We start from the raw sequence: 16,532 nt of genomic DNA on the forward strand, positions 1-16,532 counted from the left end.
GCCCCTTTTAAGCCATTTGAGATTACATTTATTTTGTTTCTTTCATTGAAACTATTTTTATCCCAGTTCGAGGGACTGTACAAGTAGAAATTAAAACACTGCTCAGTATTTCCTTGCCCATCCTATCTGTTCATCATCCCCATGTCCTTTCAGCTCCCCCCAGCTTTCCCCCCTTCCCTCCCCAGCTTGCCTTGAAGGGCTGGGAAAGCCAGCGCTGCTGCATTATGTTGCCTGTCTGATTGTTGTGGGGTTGTGTTTGTGTGGGGAAGGTCACCAGACACAAAGACCACCAGGCAGGGGTGGGTGTGGGGTGTTCAGTCCCTTTTCCATTCAGGCCCTTTGGCAATGGGTGGGAAGAGTCTTGTTTGCATGACAGGATTTCAGGGGGCCGTTGCTTTTTGTTTAGGTTTCTTCCACTGCTGCTGCAATGGGCCCTAGAGGGCTACAACAAAAGTAGAGCTTATATGATGAGATTCATGGGGCTGAAGTAAAGCTGTCAGAGCAGGAGTGACTGAGCCTGACCAGCCACTGTGCTCTTGCAGCCTGGAGACTGTCAGTGATGGCTCTGGCTGGGGTGTTTGTGCCATGTCCAGTTGTGGCTCTGGTGGGAGCTCTGACTCTTGTGGGCTGAGATCCTTAGTGGAATGAATGCTCTGGAAGTGTTCTGTCTGTGGAATGAGGGCTGGAATGCAGGGGGACATTGTGGCTCCACAGACCTGCCACAGTGGCTATGCTTCCCTGAGTATTTCTGAGACTTCTAGCCAGTGACTTTTATTTGCAGCATCTGCCTCTTTCCTTGTTATCAGGTCGACATTTTTGAGAGCATTCTTGTGTTTAAACAGCCCTTACTTCCTCATCATCCCTGTGAGAAGCTGAGCTGCTGTCCCTGAGTGCACCCCATCCTTAGAAAGCAGCTCAGTCTATATTTACCGCTGGTGTGCACAAAGGCAAACATTGTCAGGCACTCATTGTAACTGTCCCAATTACTCTGATTTCATTTGCATAAGAAGGTTGACCAGCCTGTGGTAGTGGCACTGCCTTGGCTGTCTGTTATGGAACATTGTCATTTGGGAAGAGCTGGAATGCCCAGGCTGGATGTGGGATGGGGAGAGGGGGGCTGTTTTGGTCCCTACCAGCATGGGTGCCACAGCAGCCCTTCCTGGAAGGAGGATAACTTGTCAGATGTCAGGCACTGAAGTCCCTGACCATGTCTGATTCAGATGTAAGAGCTGCCAGCTTCCCAAAGATGCAGATTCCAGGTACTCCATGCATGCCCGGGCATCTGGCTGTCCCATGCAAATAAATCCTTCTCCTGCATAGTGTGCATGTGTGCATTTATCTGGTCTTTTGTCACTAGGTGTTGACCCTGCTCCAATGCTTCTAGACTAAGCAGTGACCTGCTGTGTGTTTGTCACTTCCCTCAGGCACACGTAACCTCTCCTCCTTGTGGATTTTTTCCAGAAAGGTAGCTGCTCCTGCAGGCAGGCACTAAAGCAAGAGGAAAGCAGCTGGGATGGAGCAGAACTCAGGAAGCAGGCTGAAATGGTACGATCTCTTGACCCAAAGCAATAGTTAGTGCTGGTAGGACTTACTTGCACTGCAGCAGCTGCACAGCTCTCGCTCCTCTCATCAGATTGAAAATGATTCATATTTTCTCTCCCTTCCCCCCAAGGCCACATGTAATGTGATCTCCCTGTGCCCAGCCCCAAAACTCTCTTCTGTTTGCAGGAATGGTTCTTCATGGGCTCAACTGCCCTGTGAAGCTGCAGGGTTCAAGCTTGTGAGCTTTGGCAGAGCAGCCTTTGTCCCCCTGCCCCTGCTGTGTGTGTGCCTGCACAGACCCAATCCATGTCTTCATCTCCCTGCTGCTTCTAGGAGAGACTCTCACTCTTGGACATCTTGTTGCTTGTGGATATCACCAAGCTTAGCATGCTTCATGGAGATGCTTTGACCTTTACTCCATTTTACCGCATCCTTCAAAATCCCCCCTCTAGTATTTGGCAATTTTAAATTTTTATTGATTAGTTATTCGGTGGCAATGCAGAAGTTTGTCATGGAGGTGGCTGAAGCACTGGCAGCTCATCTCAGCTACAGTAGTATTTTAAGCCTCTTGCATCCCTGGGTGAGTTACTTTGTCTCTACAAATTACTTTGGTAATTACTTGGGTGAATTACTTTACCTGTTTCCCAGTTCAAAAGTGGAACTCTTTATGAAGTGATTATCATTTCAAAATGTACAATGTCCTAGAGACCTGATTGCTAACAGCCAGATCCCAAGTCTCTGTCCTTACATTTTTGGACCTCTCTGAGAGGGATTGATGATCCAGCCCAGATTTCTCAGGAATTCCTTTGTTCTTTCTTTGGCAGGGCATGGAGCAGGGAAAGAAATCCTTATGTGTTTCTCAGATGAGATGCTGCTTGTGCTCTGACTCCAGGACACTCACATTTTTTGCCTGAAATTACCCACATTGGTATTGTTATGTGTGCTTGGTGCAAGGAACATCAAAAAAGAAAGGGGCAGAACAGAGTCTCAAGTTGTGGCACAGAGGGGCTCCTCATGGTTCCTCTAGCAACCTTTTAAAAGCTAGTTTGTATGTTTGACTTCCCTGATGTGTTGAAAAGGCAAAGTAGGGTCAAATCTTACATTTAAATTTGGGTTCTTTCCATTGTGTTTGTTTTTGCAGGGAGCATTCTACCTTCTACTGCGTCCCTATGACCTCTCATTTCAGCTTATGTGTTAGTGGGGTCTATTTATGAGCAAACAAAACATGTGCTCCAGACACTGAATTAGGTTTTAAATGCTTGTTCCTAACAAATATGAAGTTAAATGCTATGATTTAAGGCCTCACACTAACCCTTTTAAGCTGAGTCACTGTGTCTTCTGCTTTGCATTGGGAAAATAGTTTTGGCACATGTTCACGGGGTGGGGGGGATGGTAGACCCAGGAGGAAAACAGAGACACTGGGCACCCAAAAAGGATGGGAGGGCATCCAGTTTTCATCTCTGCCAGTGAGGTTCAAATAGTAAGATATGCCCTTTTAAAATGCTTTGCTTTCCCCAGCTGTGCAAAGGGAAGAAGTGGATGAATAATAATAGAGAGCATTTTTTTGTTTGAAATTCATCAAAAGGGGAAAACACTGCTTTTTTCTTTTCAAGCAAAATATTTTATTTTATTTGAGCTGAACCATCTGGGCACTCTAAATAGGAATGTTAATGACAGTTTTTAAGGAAACATTTTGAAAATGGCAATGTCCAGTGCTTTGGCCTTTCATAATCTGAAGGAACTTCTAAACAATATTCAAATCTAAGGCAGATTCTCAGGAAAATCTCGGCATGGCTGAAATCTCAGGAAATCTCTTTGCTTGGAAAAGTTCTGTTTTGAAAAAAAATTATCCTTGCTTTGTAAGTGGGAGAAAAGCCATGCAAATAACATTGCTGATAAACAATATCATGCATATAAACTGCATCTTGTCCCGCCCTTGGAGCAGTGTTACACTTGCATCTCTTGGGCTGCTGCTTGTAATTATCCTGGTGCTTTATCCTATCAGCCCTTTCCATGTCACTGGTTCAGTTTTGCTGCAGCTCCCTTTGATGGGGGCAGTCTGACCTTTGGTGGCTGCTGTTTGAGTTGCTCTGGGTTCATGAGAATTTGTTGGCTGGGAGCAAAGGAGGTGCCCAATGGTGGAGGATTATCCAGGGACAGACGATGGTAGCACTGTCTGCTCGAGGCAGCTTTTCTGCTCCTGGACTAAAGTTCATGCTGTGTTACTTGTCTGTCTCTCTAAGGCCTTGTCAAATCCATGTGGGAAGCTGTTCTGTCTGCACTATTTCACTTTGTGCTGCTCAGCTCTCTCCCTGCCTCATTTCTCCTCCCTCTTTCCCTTTCCATTCAAGAGGCATCTTTCAGTCTTCCCCATTCAGGGTCTGTCTTTGCTCTCTGCCCTGTGTAAAAGTTCCATGCCCTCCCTACCATTCATCACCTTTTGCTCATTCACCTCCCTGCTTTCCTTTCTCCATTCATATGGGCTTCCCCTCAGCCAGTCTGGGCTGCCCTCTCCTCCTGCCCCTTCCTCAGTCCTTTTGTGTCTTTGCACTCCCTTCTCTGTGGCCATCCAAAGCCCAGCAGTCTGCAGTGTGCTCTGTGAGGATGCTCTTCTAGAAGCTGGCCTCAGCTGATGTGCAAATTAATCCTCAGTGGAAGCCTGGTGGGACTGTTTTGAGTGGATTTGTCTCTCTAGTTATCCTGCAGGTGAGATTCCTTTCCCCCCACTTCCTGGAGATGCAGCATGATGCATGAACAGGAAGAGTATTACAATTTCCTAACCTGTTTAGTCTAATCTTTCTGTCTCTCCCTCCTGGCTTGTTTCCCCTTTGTTTGCAGCAGTTGCAGCTCTCAGGTTCCCAGCTCTTTGGGAGGTTGTTTGCATTTCCTCATTCCTGAGGAACATAGCATGAATTCTCTTAATTATGCTGGCTCTCTAATAGTGGTTGTTGCCTGTGTCTTCTCTGCTTCCTTCTTTTAAATCATCTACTTGGAGGCTGTATCAGTTTTTCAAACAATCTCGGGACTCCAATATGTGTTTTAAGTGTTCCCCAGGAAACAGAGCTTGTGAATTGTATTAGCCAGGGCTTGTTGTTTCTGGGTCTCAATGCAGCCATGACCCTCTGCTTGTGATGCAGACACAGGAAATATGGACCACAGCCTCTGCCAAAGATTTTCCAGCTTGCTGAACACCTGATCCCCTGCAACTCCCACAGTGCCAGCAGTGTGCAGACATCACCCCATGGTGCTGAAGGAGCAGATCTCTGCTGCAGTGTGGCAGGAAAACAAAGTGGGAGGTCTGCTGGCCTGTGGGTGCCCATGGGGGGGGGGCTTCAGCTTTGAATGGTTAAACTGCATTCAAGCCAGTCTGGTCAAATAAAAGGGGAGTATTGGACCTTGGGAAGAGTGGATTGGCTTGGAGTAAGCAGGTGCTCTGAAAGCTTGTGTGCGCCCTGTGCCTGTGGGAAATCTGAGCAGCTCAGTAACAGGAATGAGGTGGAGAGGGAAAAGAGAGGGGCTCTGTGAGTGTGTGCAGGTTCAACTGACAGGACAAGCTCTCTGTTGTATGGAAGACTGAAAGGACCAGCCACTGCTGTCTCCTGAGGCTAAAAGAAGCCTCTGAAACAGCCTGGCAGGCCAGGCTCAGGAAGGACTTGTCAGTTCTCTGAAGGACCCTTTCCCCTGATAACTGTCTCAAAGTGGGATTTCAAACGCTGCTATGGTTTATTTTTATGGTCAGGCTGGTGAGCGTGTAAAAGGGATTCCCCAGTCATTGTGCTTGTGCCCCACGGAGACATTGAACCTGGCAGGGCTCATCTAGCCCCAGGCCAGCCCTGCATCTTGTCACCTGCAGGCAGAAGTCTCTGCTCCAGCAAGGCTTGGACTGGGAGCCCTGCACAAACAGCACGTCTTCCTATGAAGTTAGCTGCATTCCTGTTGTGGAGTTTATTTAGTCATTATTTGCTTTAAAATGTCAGGAACATTTTCTTTCTGTTTGAAAACTTGTGGCACTGAGAACTCTGGAAACACTCTCCCTTGTGTCCAGTAAGAGCATATAGGAATCCAAAATGCAGCTTGATTTTTTCTGATTTGTGGTTTTGCGACTTTGGCACTTGGTCAAATCTCTTCTACCCTTAAACCAAAGCATATCTGACATAGCAGACACTGGTAAAGTGCAAACACTGCAGAAATTGCTATTGCAGTTCAATGCAGGGAACCTGCAGTCTGGGTGTCATCCAGGGATGATTTGGATAGGTCACCTAAGAAACAATGCAAACCACCCCAGCTTCCAGCAGTCTGGCTCCTTCCTGCAGCTCTAACTCTTGTGATCACCCTGGAAAGATGCAAATCAGGATTTCTTGCTCTCAAGCATTCAAATGGTAGAAGTTAGAGAATAATTAATGCTCCCAGCTCCAGGCTGCATTTCCAACCAGCCTTTCTGCAGTACCTTTGAGATGGTTCTGTCATTGCAGTGTAATCCCAGTGCCCACAAGGCATTGCAGGGAATCATGTGTCTCTGTCTCCTCTACACAAGGCTGACCCAAACTTCTGCTCCAGTTTAGCTTGGAGAGCAGAGTTTCTTTAGTAGCTTCTAGTCAGCTGTAAGACCAGTATGAGTTAAATACCTTTCCCAGTCTGTTTGGCAGGAGTTTTGCTCCATGGTTTTTGCTCTAACCAGAGGGGTGGTTTGAATTCCAGTACAGGTGGGTAATTATGGCTACACATGTGCTGTGGCAGTTGTTAGCTGGAGCTTGAAATGCATCTGTTTACCTTGAGCTTTTCTGAACCCTAATAGCTTGCTGTCAGGTCAGAAGAGAACTATTGGGATCATCTAGTCTTTCCTAATGTAGGCAAGAGAACTTGCAATTCAATCGTAAAACTTGTGGTGAAATTAATGAGATTATTCACTTGTCAATAGTAAAAATAATCAACTTACTCTAATATAAGGCTGTCCAGTTTGACTTCTAGCCCCTAGATGTGATTATACCTTTGTCTTGGTGGAGACTCCTGTGCTGTCAAATTTCTATTCCTCTGGACAGCGATCAAGTCATTGCTTAACCTTCCTTTTCATAAGATAATGAATTGAGCCTGTCAGTGCAGCCAGTCAGACTGTACCAGTAAAAAGTGCCAAAGAGGTAATATCACCTCATTTACAAACCTGCAGGTCATGGTTCCTTTTTTGCAGGCAGTGTTACCCTGATAGCACTCACTGTAACAAGCAAGGGTGTTTTTTTTTTTTCCCCTGCCAGGAGTGGCTGCTGCTGAAGATGGCATTCCCCACCTTGTACACTGGCTGGCATTCTTGGCTCCTGTCCAGATGGCTTTCTCTTTATTTTTAAATGAAATATGTACTGTTTGCAAGTACCCAGATTTACCAAAAGAGCTTGCTGACACTTAGTAAGTTGCTGCTATAACTAATCTGTGAGCATGATACAGACTTTTCCTTAGTTTGCTCCAAAGTCACTAATGAGAACTCTGTAGGAGGAAGAATGAATTCCCATGGAACCCTATTAGTGGCATTGCCATGTGATGGTGGCTCTCTGGCTTAGATTTATTTTTGAGACCTGTCAAATAGCAAGACTTCAGCATGTTGAATGTGTGACAGCCTGAGTTTGTGTCACAGTAAATCTCAGACTCAGGTTTGTCTGGCGATGTCAGATGCCCTGCAGAAATCAGTCATACCAGTGGCCTTGGCTTATGATCTGCACCCAGTTTGTGTTCTCATCCAGATAATATCAACTGGACATAATCAGCATAATCTGTTTCCTGTGGCCTATTCTGACTGATACTAGACCAGTCCTGCTTCAAGTGTGCATTGCTCAATACCAGTAATTTGTTCCTTTACTGTGGGTTGCTGTTAGACCAACAAGACCTGCTGTATCCCATTAAATTCTTGTTGGGCAGTTTAGAGAGCGAGGTGTGTGCCTGTCACTGTGATTTCACAGGAGTTTTGGAGCCATGGCTGCAAGGGCTGTACTGCTGATTCAAAACTGGAAAAAAGGGAACAACTAGATCTTGATGTTCTTCCAGTGTTCCCAGACTTGCAGAAAAACTTGCAGTATGTGTAAGGACTTTTTAAAACCTTTTGGATGAAAGTTACCTTGACCTGCTAATTCAAAATCAACTTCAGCAGCTGCTGCGTAATGTTCTCCAGAGTTACTGCTGGGACAGAAAGTGCATCATCATCATCATGTGGCAGAGAGAATTCATTGAGCTTTTGGCCACATACGGAACAGAAACATTTCAACTCCACTGACTCTTTCACACTGATATCACCTATGCAACTTTTTCCAGATAATATCAGACCAAACCCCAGTTTTGAATGAGAAGACTCATCTGCTTCATCTGTACTAGCATAGATGCAGCTGTGACAGGAGACATTATCCGTAGCAGTGAATTTTACAGCAATCTTATGTCTGATTAGTTGACCCAGGGGTAAGCAAGTTCCTGACTGCAGGAACTTGGCCTGAAATACATCCCCCACTGAACAGCTCTTCTCAGTGTTGTGTGTTAGTCTCTGGTTTGCTTTGGTTATTGTTATTATTATTATTTCCTTTGTAGCAGTAGTGATTAGAGCCTGTCTGTCTCCCAGTTGTGAGATTGACTGTGCATGCTTTTGTCTTCTCGTGAGTTGTGTAATCTGAATCAACGCAGCATCTCACCCAGAGTGTGTTGCATTTTGGATCTGAATGAAGTAACCTATATATTATGACCCCTCATGATGCAGAAGCCCTGAGCAATGTAATTAATATTAATAGAGAATTTTGAGATTTTCCAGTCAGACATGTCTAAAACCACATAAACAATAATTACATGGTGATAAATGAGAATATCACGTGTCTTATGATACTATGGATATTGCTGTCTTCAGGTTTTGATATTTAATGCCTTACACCATCCAGATGAGAAGTGGTTTTTGTTTTAGCTAGACTGCAGGACTCGTTGCTTCAGGAGATTGTGGAGGCCTAAAAAACTGGAGGAATTCAAAAGGGAGAGCAAGAGATTGGGCATTCATACATTAAGAATGCTGGGGCCAGTGCTAACAAGCAGTTTTGCAAAGTTATAAACTGTTTGCCTCAGGATTTAAGAAAAGATTTTCATGTGAGTTCAGGCACACCAATCACTAGGTGGTCTCTTGTTGGCTTCATCTTGTCAACAATCTCAGGAATGAGACATAGCACCAGAGCTTGGGCCGGTGCTGTTGGATACAAGACTCACCAGTCTGGGTCACAGCCTGCCCAGCCTGTTACTGCAGCTGAGACAACTACCCATGTAGAAATGTGCAACATGCCCAATGCTGGATCAAGATTAAAAATAATATTTTCACCTCGAAAAACCCACCTGTGACTTTTTAGAGTGCCTCAGCTTCTTTCCATTAGTCTTAATGCACTGCCATAAATAATAAAACAGGAAGAAGCAGAGCTGGAGAAGGCTCAGTCTATAAACATGTCTCTTTGCATTAAGCCTTGTGGCGTAATGGAGGGCATCTCCTGCCACACATGCTGTCTCGTTAATAATGTAATTATCTCCCTCACTTTCAGTGCTGCATCTCCTTCCCTGTCAGTGCTGCTGGTAATGGAGCTTCTATTTACCCTGGCTTCTTTCTGGGGAGCAGCTCTGGTTTCAAAGGCAGCACAGTGGTATATTTTGAATAATTTAGTTCCGGGTAGCTTGAACACTGTCTGTAATTCCCCAGCTGAGACTAGAGGCTGATTTCTGGAAGTGTTCTGCCAGGTGGCTGATTTGGAAAGAGGCAGTGGGATCGCTCAGAGTGGTGGGATGTCGAGCTGGCTGAGGACTGAGAGCTCACTCAATGGGTCCTGTGAGCTCCTGCCAGCTCTGGGCCTCCCTTAATGTCTTAGCTAAAACTTGCAGCAAGAAACCCATAGGCAGAAGATAGAGAAGGAAGAGAGCTGTATTAAAAATTAGCATGGAGACAGAAACATGAATTTGGGTACCTGGCTGAGCATGATAGGCTTCCCCTGCAAGCTTTGGGTCAGAAATTACTGGAGTCTCAAGTGTAGTATTTGCTTGGCCTATGGCAGTTATGGACCAGGGGTGTGACCTTTGTAGAGTCAAGAAATTCAGTGTGGTGTCCAGCACTGGCTTTGGAAAGTTTCAAATGTTTCTGCACCCGAAACCTCCCCAGAAGGACATCTCTGTTCACAGTGTCCCTGTGCTGCTTGGACTGTGGCTTGGCAACTGCCCCTTTGCCTTTGCAGCCATCATCCAGCCAGAGTTCTGCACAGCCCTCACTGCGCTGGATCACACAAACACAGGTGTGGTGTTGTGCCCTATAGATGTGGAGGTCACAACACCACACAAATCTGTGAGGTCACTCCAGCAATCTTGGCAGTACCAAGAATCAAATCTGGCTCCAAGCCCTCTTTCCTCTCTGCTCAGAACTGAGTTGTGGCACACTCCTGAATCTTGTGCTTCTCCATTCTTGTTGAATCTGTGCTTCCACTGTCTGTTTAGATGAAGTGCTTCCGCAGAAGGTAACAACAGATGGTAGTAATGTAGGTCCTTCCTTGTCTTTATGCCTAAGAGAGTAGGAGAAATAAATTAGAACAGAAATGCCTCTATAGATTGGCCAAGTAGCTCATGAACCTGGTCTTTCAGGCTGTTCTGCTCTTCAGGGAAAAAGGAATCTTATACCAGCCCCCTCCATCTCCACTTTGCCCTGTGCTGCATGCAGAGACACACTCACCTAAATCCAGGTGACAGTCCCTCTTCTCTGGAATGCCTCCTGGCCTAGGTGAGTGCTGAACTGGGCAGCTCTGTGCTCTCACTGCAGCTTTCCTGGGGAGCAGGTGTGTCTGGGAGCACTGCTTGCTGAGGGAATATCCTCTGCACTTAAAAGCAATCTGCCTTTTGAGAGCTGGGTGATGTTCCCAGCCCTTGGGTTCACCTCAGGTCAAAGCAATCTAACATGCCCTAAAAGGACTGCTGGACAGCCCTTAATCACTTTATATTGTCTGGTCAGTGGTGAGTAAATTCATTATTTACAGGGGAGGCGAGTGTGCGTCATTGGAGCCAGCAGTAATGTTTTACCACATGTGTTCAGGCAACTCAGATGAGGAGACTTCAAATGGTGGGAAGCTGGATTTCAGGGTGGAGGGATATGCATTTACCTCTGACCAGCCTTCCTCTCTGCTGGATCAGGGTTTCTCACATGCACTTCTCACCTCTGGGAGAGAGAGCAGAACCATTAAGCATCCCTAGATTGCAGAGACTGTGCCACCTAACATCTGAGTTCCATCCAGCAAAGCTCAGAGTGGTTTCTGAAATCCCTAGAGATGAAAGGATGTTGCATGCAATTGACTCCCCCTTTCCAGTGGAAAAGGGCCTACATGTAAATAAGAAACAGGCCAACTGTTGAGAGCTCCTTTCTGGTGGGAAATGAATCGGGAGTTGTCATTTCTATATCACAGGGAGGAGAAGCTAAAGCTCAGGGCAATTTCTTTGCAGAATCCCATAGTCTGGAGCAGAGCTGGGGTCAGTGCCAGGAGGCCTGACACTGCCAGGCCAGTCTTTCCCAAAAGTGAAGACACCACCGGACTTTAGAATGATTCAGATTTCAAGGAACTGGTCCAACTCAAGGCCAATTTCCAAATTAGATCAAGTTGCTTGGAGCCTTGCCCACTGGAAAGACATCTGTGGCTTTGGTGATGTCAAGACAAAGCCCTTCAATGAGGAAACTATGGGTGGTAGCAAACTCTGTTCCTGCAATCCTAAAGCCAGCCAAGGATCCTCCTGTTGTGCCCAGTTCAGCTGTTGATTCTCCAGCTGCCCCGATGGCCCTGAGGGCTGTTTGCCATAGGGAGAGGAGCAGCTGGCTGCTCTCTCTGAAATGTCTGAGTTTTCCCAAGATACTCATTGTCTGTCTGCAGCACCAGCCTCCACCCTACTTGCTTACTCAGCCGTGGCTGATGTGTCTTTAATTAAAGAAGAGGAACAATTTGAGATTTCATTTTCTTTCCTCAACCGAATTTCCTATTTTCATCACAGTTTGTGAGGCCCCCTCACCTTAGTTTTGTCTTGTAGTTTTGCTGTGGGACCTTTAGTTTGTGGTGTGTCTCGTCTAATATAAGGATGAAACAGGAGAAAAACAGTTTGTTTTAGGCCAGGGAATTAAGATCCTGGGTCAGATGGCTGCTATGGTCATTAACATATTTACATTTTTGCTTAAGAGCCTGGTTGAGGATCAAGGGAGTTAAGGGCGATTGTCATTGAAATGAGGAGGAAACCTTGCATGAAATTGCCGTTAGCGTTCTTTTGTCTGGAGGGAGGAGGGGGGCAAGCGGCTTCCTCATCCCTGATCACTTGTCAGCCCGACTTCGTGGATAGGCAGAAGGAGCTGCGCTGAGGGAAGGCACCGTGGTGCCTGTGCTGTGGGAGCTTTGCTCCCCGTGGGGCTGGAGCCGGGCTCAGCGCAGCCCTGCAGGCACTGCCTGTCCTTGGGTGAGTCCCTGATGCTCGGCTGGGCTGGTGGAACAACTGGCCCCGAAGGAGATCGTCATGGATAAATGCATGAAGCGGCTCGCAAAGGTCAGTTGCCTCTTTTATAACTGATGGAGCTGAGCGGTTTGAGTCTGCTGTCGCATGTTTTTGCATTGGTGCAGCGTCACCTGGGGTACTGTGTGGAGTTTTGGGCATCACATGATGAAAAAGACGTGAAGCTGTTTGAGAGTGTCCTAAGGAGGCCACGAGGATGGTGCAGGGTCTTGAAGGGAAGCTGTGTGAGGAGTGCCTGAGGTATCTTGGTTTGTTCAGCCTGGAGAAGAGGAGACTGAGGGGAGACCTACCTTACTGTGGTCTTCAACATCCTCATGAGGGGCAGTGAAGGGGCAGGTTCTGATCTCTTCACTCTGGTGATTAGTGACAGGACTCAAGGAAGCAGCTAGAGCTGAGTCAGGGAGAGGTTTAGGCTGGATATCTAAGGGTGGTTGTGCACTGGAAAGGGCTCCCCACGGCTGGGGTCACAGCACCGAGCCTGAGTTCAAGAAACGTTTGGACAATGCTCTTGGGCACTGATGGGATTCTTGGGCTGTCCTGCACAGGGCCAGGAGCTGGATGGAGCATGGAGGACTTGATCCTGATGGGTCCATTCTAACTCAGCACATTCTGTGATTCTGTGATTTGCCATGTGTAGGGACACAGGATATGCAGTACCTGCTCAACCCCTTGATTTTTGTTGATAGCTGTGCTACCAGAAACAGAGTTTGAAGCATTGGTGTGAATTTTGAGTGGTGACAGATGAGATTTTTATATGCTTTTTATAGAGAAGTTTTATGCAATTAAAATTTTGTTAAAACATAAATGAGAGGAGTTCCTTACAGCTGGGGTTGACAGTAAAATATTCTGCACCAAGTTGTGGAACCTGTGCTCTGGCCCTGCTCTGAGGTGTTTGAGTTTAGATGTCAGTTGTTCATTGTTCATTTCTTACTCTCACATTGTTCAGATCCACTGTTTTACTTCAAACTTATTTCATATTATTATCATTAACATGGTGCCAAAAGATAATTATATATAATTACATGGAAGAAGAGAAGAGACTCAATAGCCAAATTACACTGCAGTAAACACCAGCTACCTTCTGCCACTGCTTTGATTTTTGTGGAGCAAAGCAGCAAGACTTCAGTGAGCTGAAGGAGGAATACTGGTGCCTATTGGTGTGAGAAAGAAGCAGATTTCATTGTAGCCACCACACAGCTACAGCTTCACTGTGCCTTTGGAAGCCAGCAGCCAGGAACAGCAACATCTTGAGTGACAGGATATATCAGCTCCAGCATTAGAGAGTCTGAAGTCATTAGTGTGTCCTTGTGGGCTGGTTTGAAGCTCTGAAGCCGTTGTGTAATTTCTGTTCTTGGTTACAAAATGTTGCTTTTTGGAAGGCTTTAAAGCAGAACAAAGTCTGGGAAAAGTGGTTTGTGATCTCAGCAGTTCTTTTATTCTCTGGGGTCCTGTGTGCTTCAGCTCTGTATCTCGTCTGCTCTTTGAAGGAATAGCCATGTTCCCTGGGGCTGCAGCCACTGGTCTTTCCTGTAAAGTCAGTGGGCACATGGCATGGGGAGAGTCCCACACTTTGGGTTCTGACCCTGGCCCTCAAAGTAGAGAGGTACTTAAGCCATCAAGTAGCAAATGGTTTTGTCCTAGGCAAGCTAGGTTCTGACATTTTAAATATCAAGATATCAAGTTAAGTAAGATGTTGGTTAGGTCAAATGTTTTTGGGAAACGGGGATGAACAGACCAGTATCTGTGGGGTTGCAGGTCTTAGATCCATCCACTGAATGACTCATCTCCCAGCTCCTACAAATTCTCCTTGAGAAAGGTCATCCCAGGTATTGTGCTAATAAATACTTTACTTCCTGAGTATGTGTGTCTGGGATCGTGCACCACAAACAGACTGGCCTGAGAGTCACAGCAAGAGCCAAAACTCATCAGAGCTGAGCCTGAGTGCACAAGCCCTGACTTTTGGGGTTGGTTTTAGAGTTTGATCTGTTAACTGAAAGCATCAGAGTGGGCCGGAGTAGGGGAGCTAAACTTCTCCAGGGATTAATATTAAGCCTTTTTTTAACAGTAAACAGCTGATGAAATCCACCTTTGGCTCTGGGTGCCATCTGTCAGGGAGGTACATCTAGGCCACCTCACAAGGGCAGGACAACCTTTGGCAGAGAATAGGAGAGCGTGCCTAGCTCTGACTGTCCACGGGTCACTTGGTTTATCTTGTTTTGTGTAATCCAATTGCCCCAGCAGCTTCTTCACAGAGGGGCTGCTGCTTTGACCAAAGGCAGACAGCCTTACTCCAGCAAGGAGCTGTGACCTCCTCTGCTCAGGTTAGACAGCTCCTCCTCAGCCAAGCAGCTGGGGAGAGCAGAGCAGCAGGATATAGGTGGTCAGGCCAGAAGGAGATGGAGCCAGATCCTTGCACATGGGCACTGCAGCCTCTAAACAAGCAGCCCATGCCTGAGGCTGGTCTGTTTTCTAGCTGTTGTGCTCACTGCAGAGCCGTGCCTGCCCTGCTGCTGGCAGGCACCATCCTCTGCCTTATCCACCTTCCCACTCCTCCCTTGCCAAGGCAGCCTTTACTCACTGTGTCTGATCAAAGGCCCGGCGCCTGTTCAACTTTTGTTCTCCATTAGGAAAGAGTGAGGATTGTCAGGACCTTTTTGGGTCTGCCAAGACCCTATTATGTCTCAAATGTTTCCATGAAAAGACTCCCTCCTGACCACCCTGCCCCCTGACAGCCATTCAATCCATCCAACAAGCTTGGTATCATTATCTACAAAAGGAGGCCAGTGAGCACCAGGGTCCTCACAGCCAAGTTTGGGAAATCAAAGGCAAAATCTCCCAGCAACAGAGAACTGGTAGAGATCAGACTGCACCAGGGCTAGTGCAGGCTGGTCTGGCAGCTTGCAGCCACTAGTTTTCCAAGCACATCAGAAACGTGCTTGGTGTGGTGCCAGCACTGGCTTTGTCAGGGCTGAGGCTGTGCCCTGTGAGCTGGCAGCCCCTCACAGAGTGCCCTAGAGGCCACTGGAGCAGTCATAAGTTTGGACAGACTTGTAAAGTTGTCTCTTTTCATCAGTGGCATTTCTAGATTAGCCACTTAGGGTCAGGGAAAACAGTGATGCTTTTTGGTCAGGATGGGATTCACTCCAGGTCTCACCTGAGACTTCCCTTCTAATGACTCTGGTTTACGTTCTCAAAATGGCATGTGGCTGCGTTTCACTTTTAGTTTGACATGGTGTTCATCTGCTTTGCTCCCTGTCCAAAGATCTTCTTTCCCAACTGTCTTAAAATAGTTCTTCAGCAGTGAAAGCACTTACCATAGTGAAGACATCTGTAGAGATGATCTGGAAAGGTGGCTGTCAGAAACACTGAGCATGGAAAGGGCTTGAGGAAGCATGGCATATTTCTGTGGTGCAATTGTGTTAGGAAATAGAGGAGTAAAACTGTTTTCAGTGCATTTTATCTCACAAACTGCATCTCTGATTTGCTTGATGTTCCAGATAGAAAGAGACATAAAAAATAGACAAGAGAAATCATGATGCAGAGGGAAGGAAGGTGGAGGGAGCTGACGTAGCTGAAATTTGGGTGGAGATGGGATGGTGGTGTGGATGATGGTGCCTGGACTCGCCCCTCTCTGCAGCAGGGTGCTTTCCAGTGCCTGGGTGGGCACTGGAAAGGGCAGTGTCACCAAAGCCTAGAGCAGCCCCTGGCTCCCTGTGGGTCTGCAGTGGGTGATGAATGCACCAGAGGACAGAGTTATGTGTAAGATGGGATTGTTAATTGTGGCATTCTCCCCTCCTGTCCCAGTTTGATCCTGACAACACTGGCTACATCAGCACTGAGAAGTTTCGCTCCCTTCTCCAGAGACACGGCTCCGAGCTGGACCCCCACAAGCTGGAGGTCCTGCTAGCCCTGGCAGACAGCAACTCTGAGGGGAGGATCTGCTACCAGGACTTCGTCAACCTGGTGAGTGCTCTGGCCTGTCAGTCCTTGGCTCTGCTTAAAGCATAGACTGTCAAGGGACAGTGTCTCTCTCTTTCCTTCCCTTTATTAACACCAGCATTTGCTATATCACACTCTGCATTCTGCATTCAGTGGTGGCTGAATGCTTCAGCAAGAGTCAAATTGTTTCTGATTTTTCCAGGGAAACAAATTTGCATGGGAAGGAACTGTGAGAGTTGTAGTAAGATCATGAAGCAATGGCTGCTGGTAGTTTAGAGGGTTTTGCTCTCAGTATCAGTTGGTAGCAGCTATAATGAGCCATTTGTTTGCAAGCAGAGCTCTGTCAGTCTGGATGTCTCCTGTTTTATCTAGAGATTTCACCACTTCCAGACAAAAATATATAGATAATGTTGTGTTGACGTGCTAGGTGGAGTCACATTGCACTGCTGGAGGCATCAACAGCAACGGGGATAAAGTGTTTCTAGGTCACGTTCCTTTTATCCCAGGTGAGGTGTCTCAGAGTGCATGAGTCA

General features: G+C 46.7%; 1 protein-coding gene across 2 annotated transcripts in view; it reads left to right on the top strand.

Moving 5' to 3' along the window:
- The window catches only part of RHBDL3 (rhomboid like 3), a gene marked incomplete at its 5' end in the record, with an annotated part of 56,181 nt that overhangs the window by 20,728 nt on the left and 18,921 nt on the right, over nucleotides 1-16,532 (top strand). Inside the window, 2 exons of one of the 2 annotated variants that reach the window (XM_083874638.1) lie at nucleotides 1,462-1,545; nucleotides 15,865-16,023. In XM_083874638.1, coding sequence (XP_083730764.1) covers nucleotides 1,462-1,545; nucleotides 15,865-16,023 — 243 coding nt within the window. The remainder of the gene's footprint in view (nucleotides 1-1,461; nucleotides 1,546-15,864; nucleotides 16,024-16,532) is intronic. The other variant, XM_083874639.1, reaches the window with a different exon arrangement.

The sequence above is a fragment of the Zosterops lateralis genome (assembly GCF_965231275.1).
Source record: "Zosterops lateralis genome assembly, chromosome: 18".
In the NCBI taxonomy this organism is placed as follows: domain Eukaryota; kingdom Metazoa; phylum Chordata; class Aves; order Passeriformes; family Zosteropidae; genus Zosterops; species Zosterops lateralis.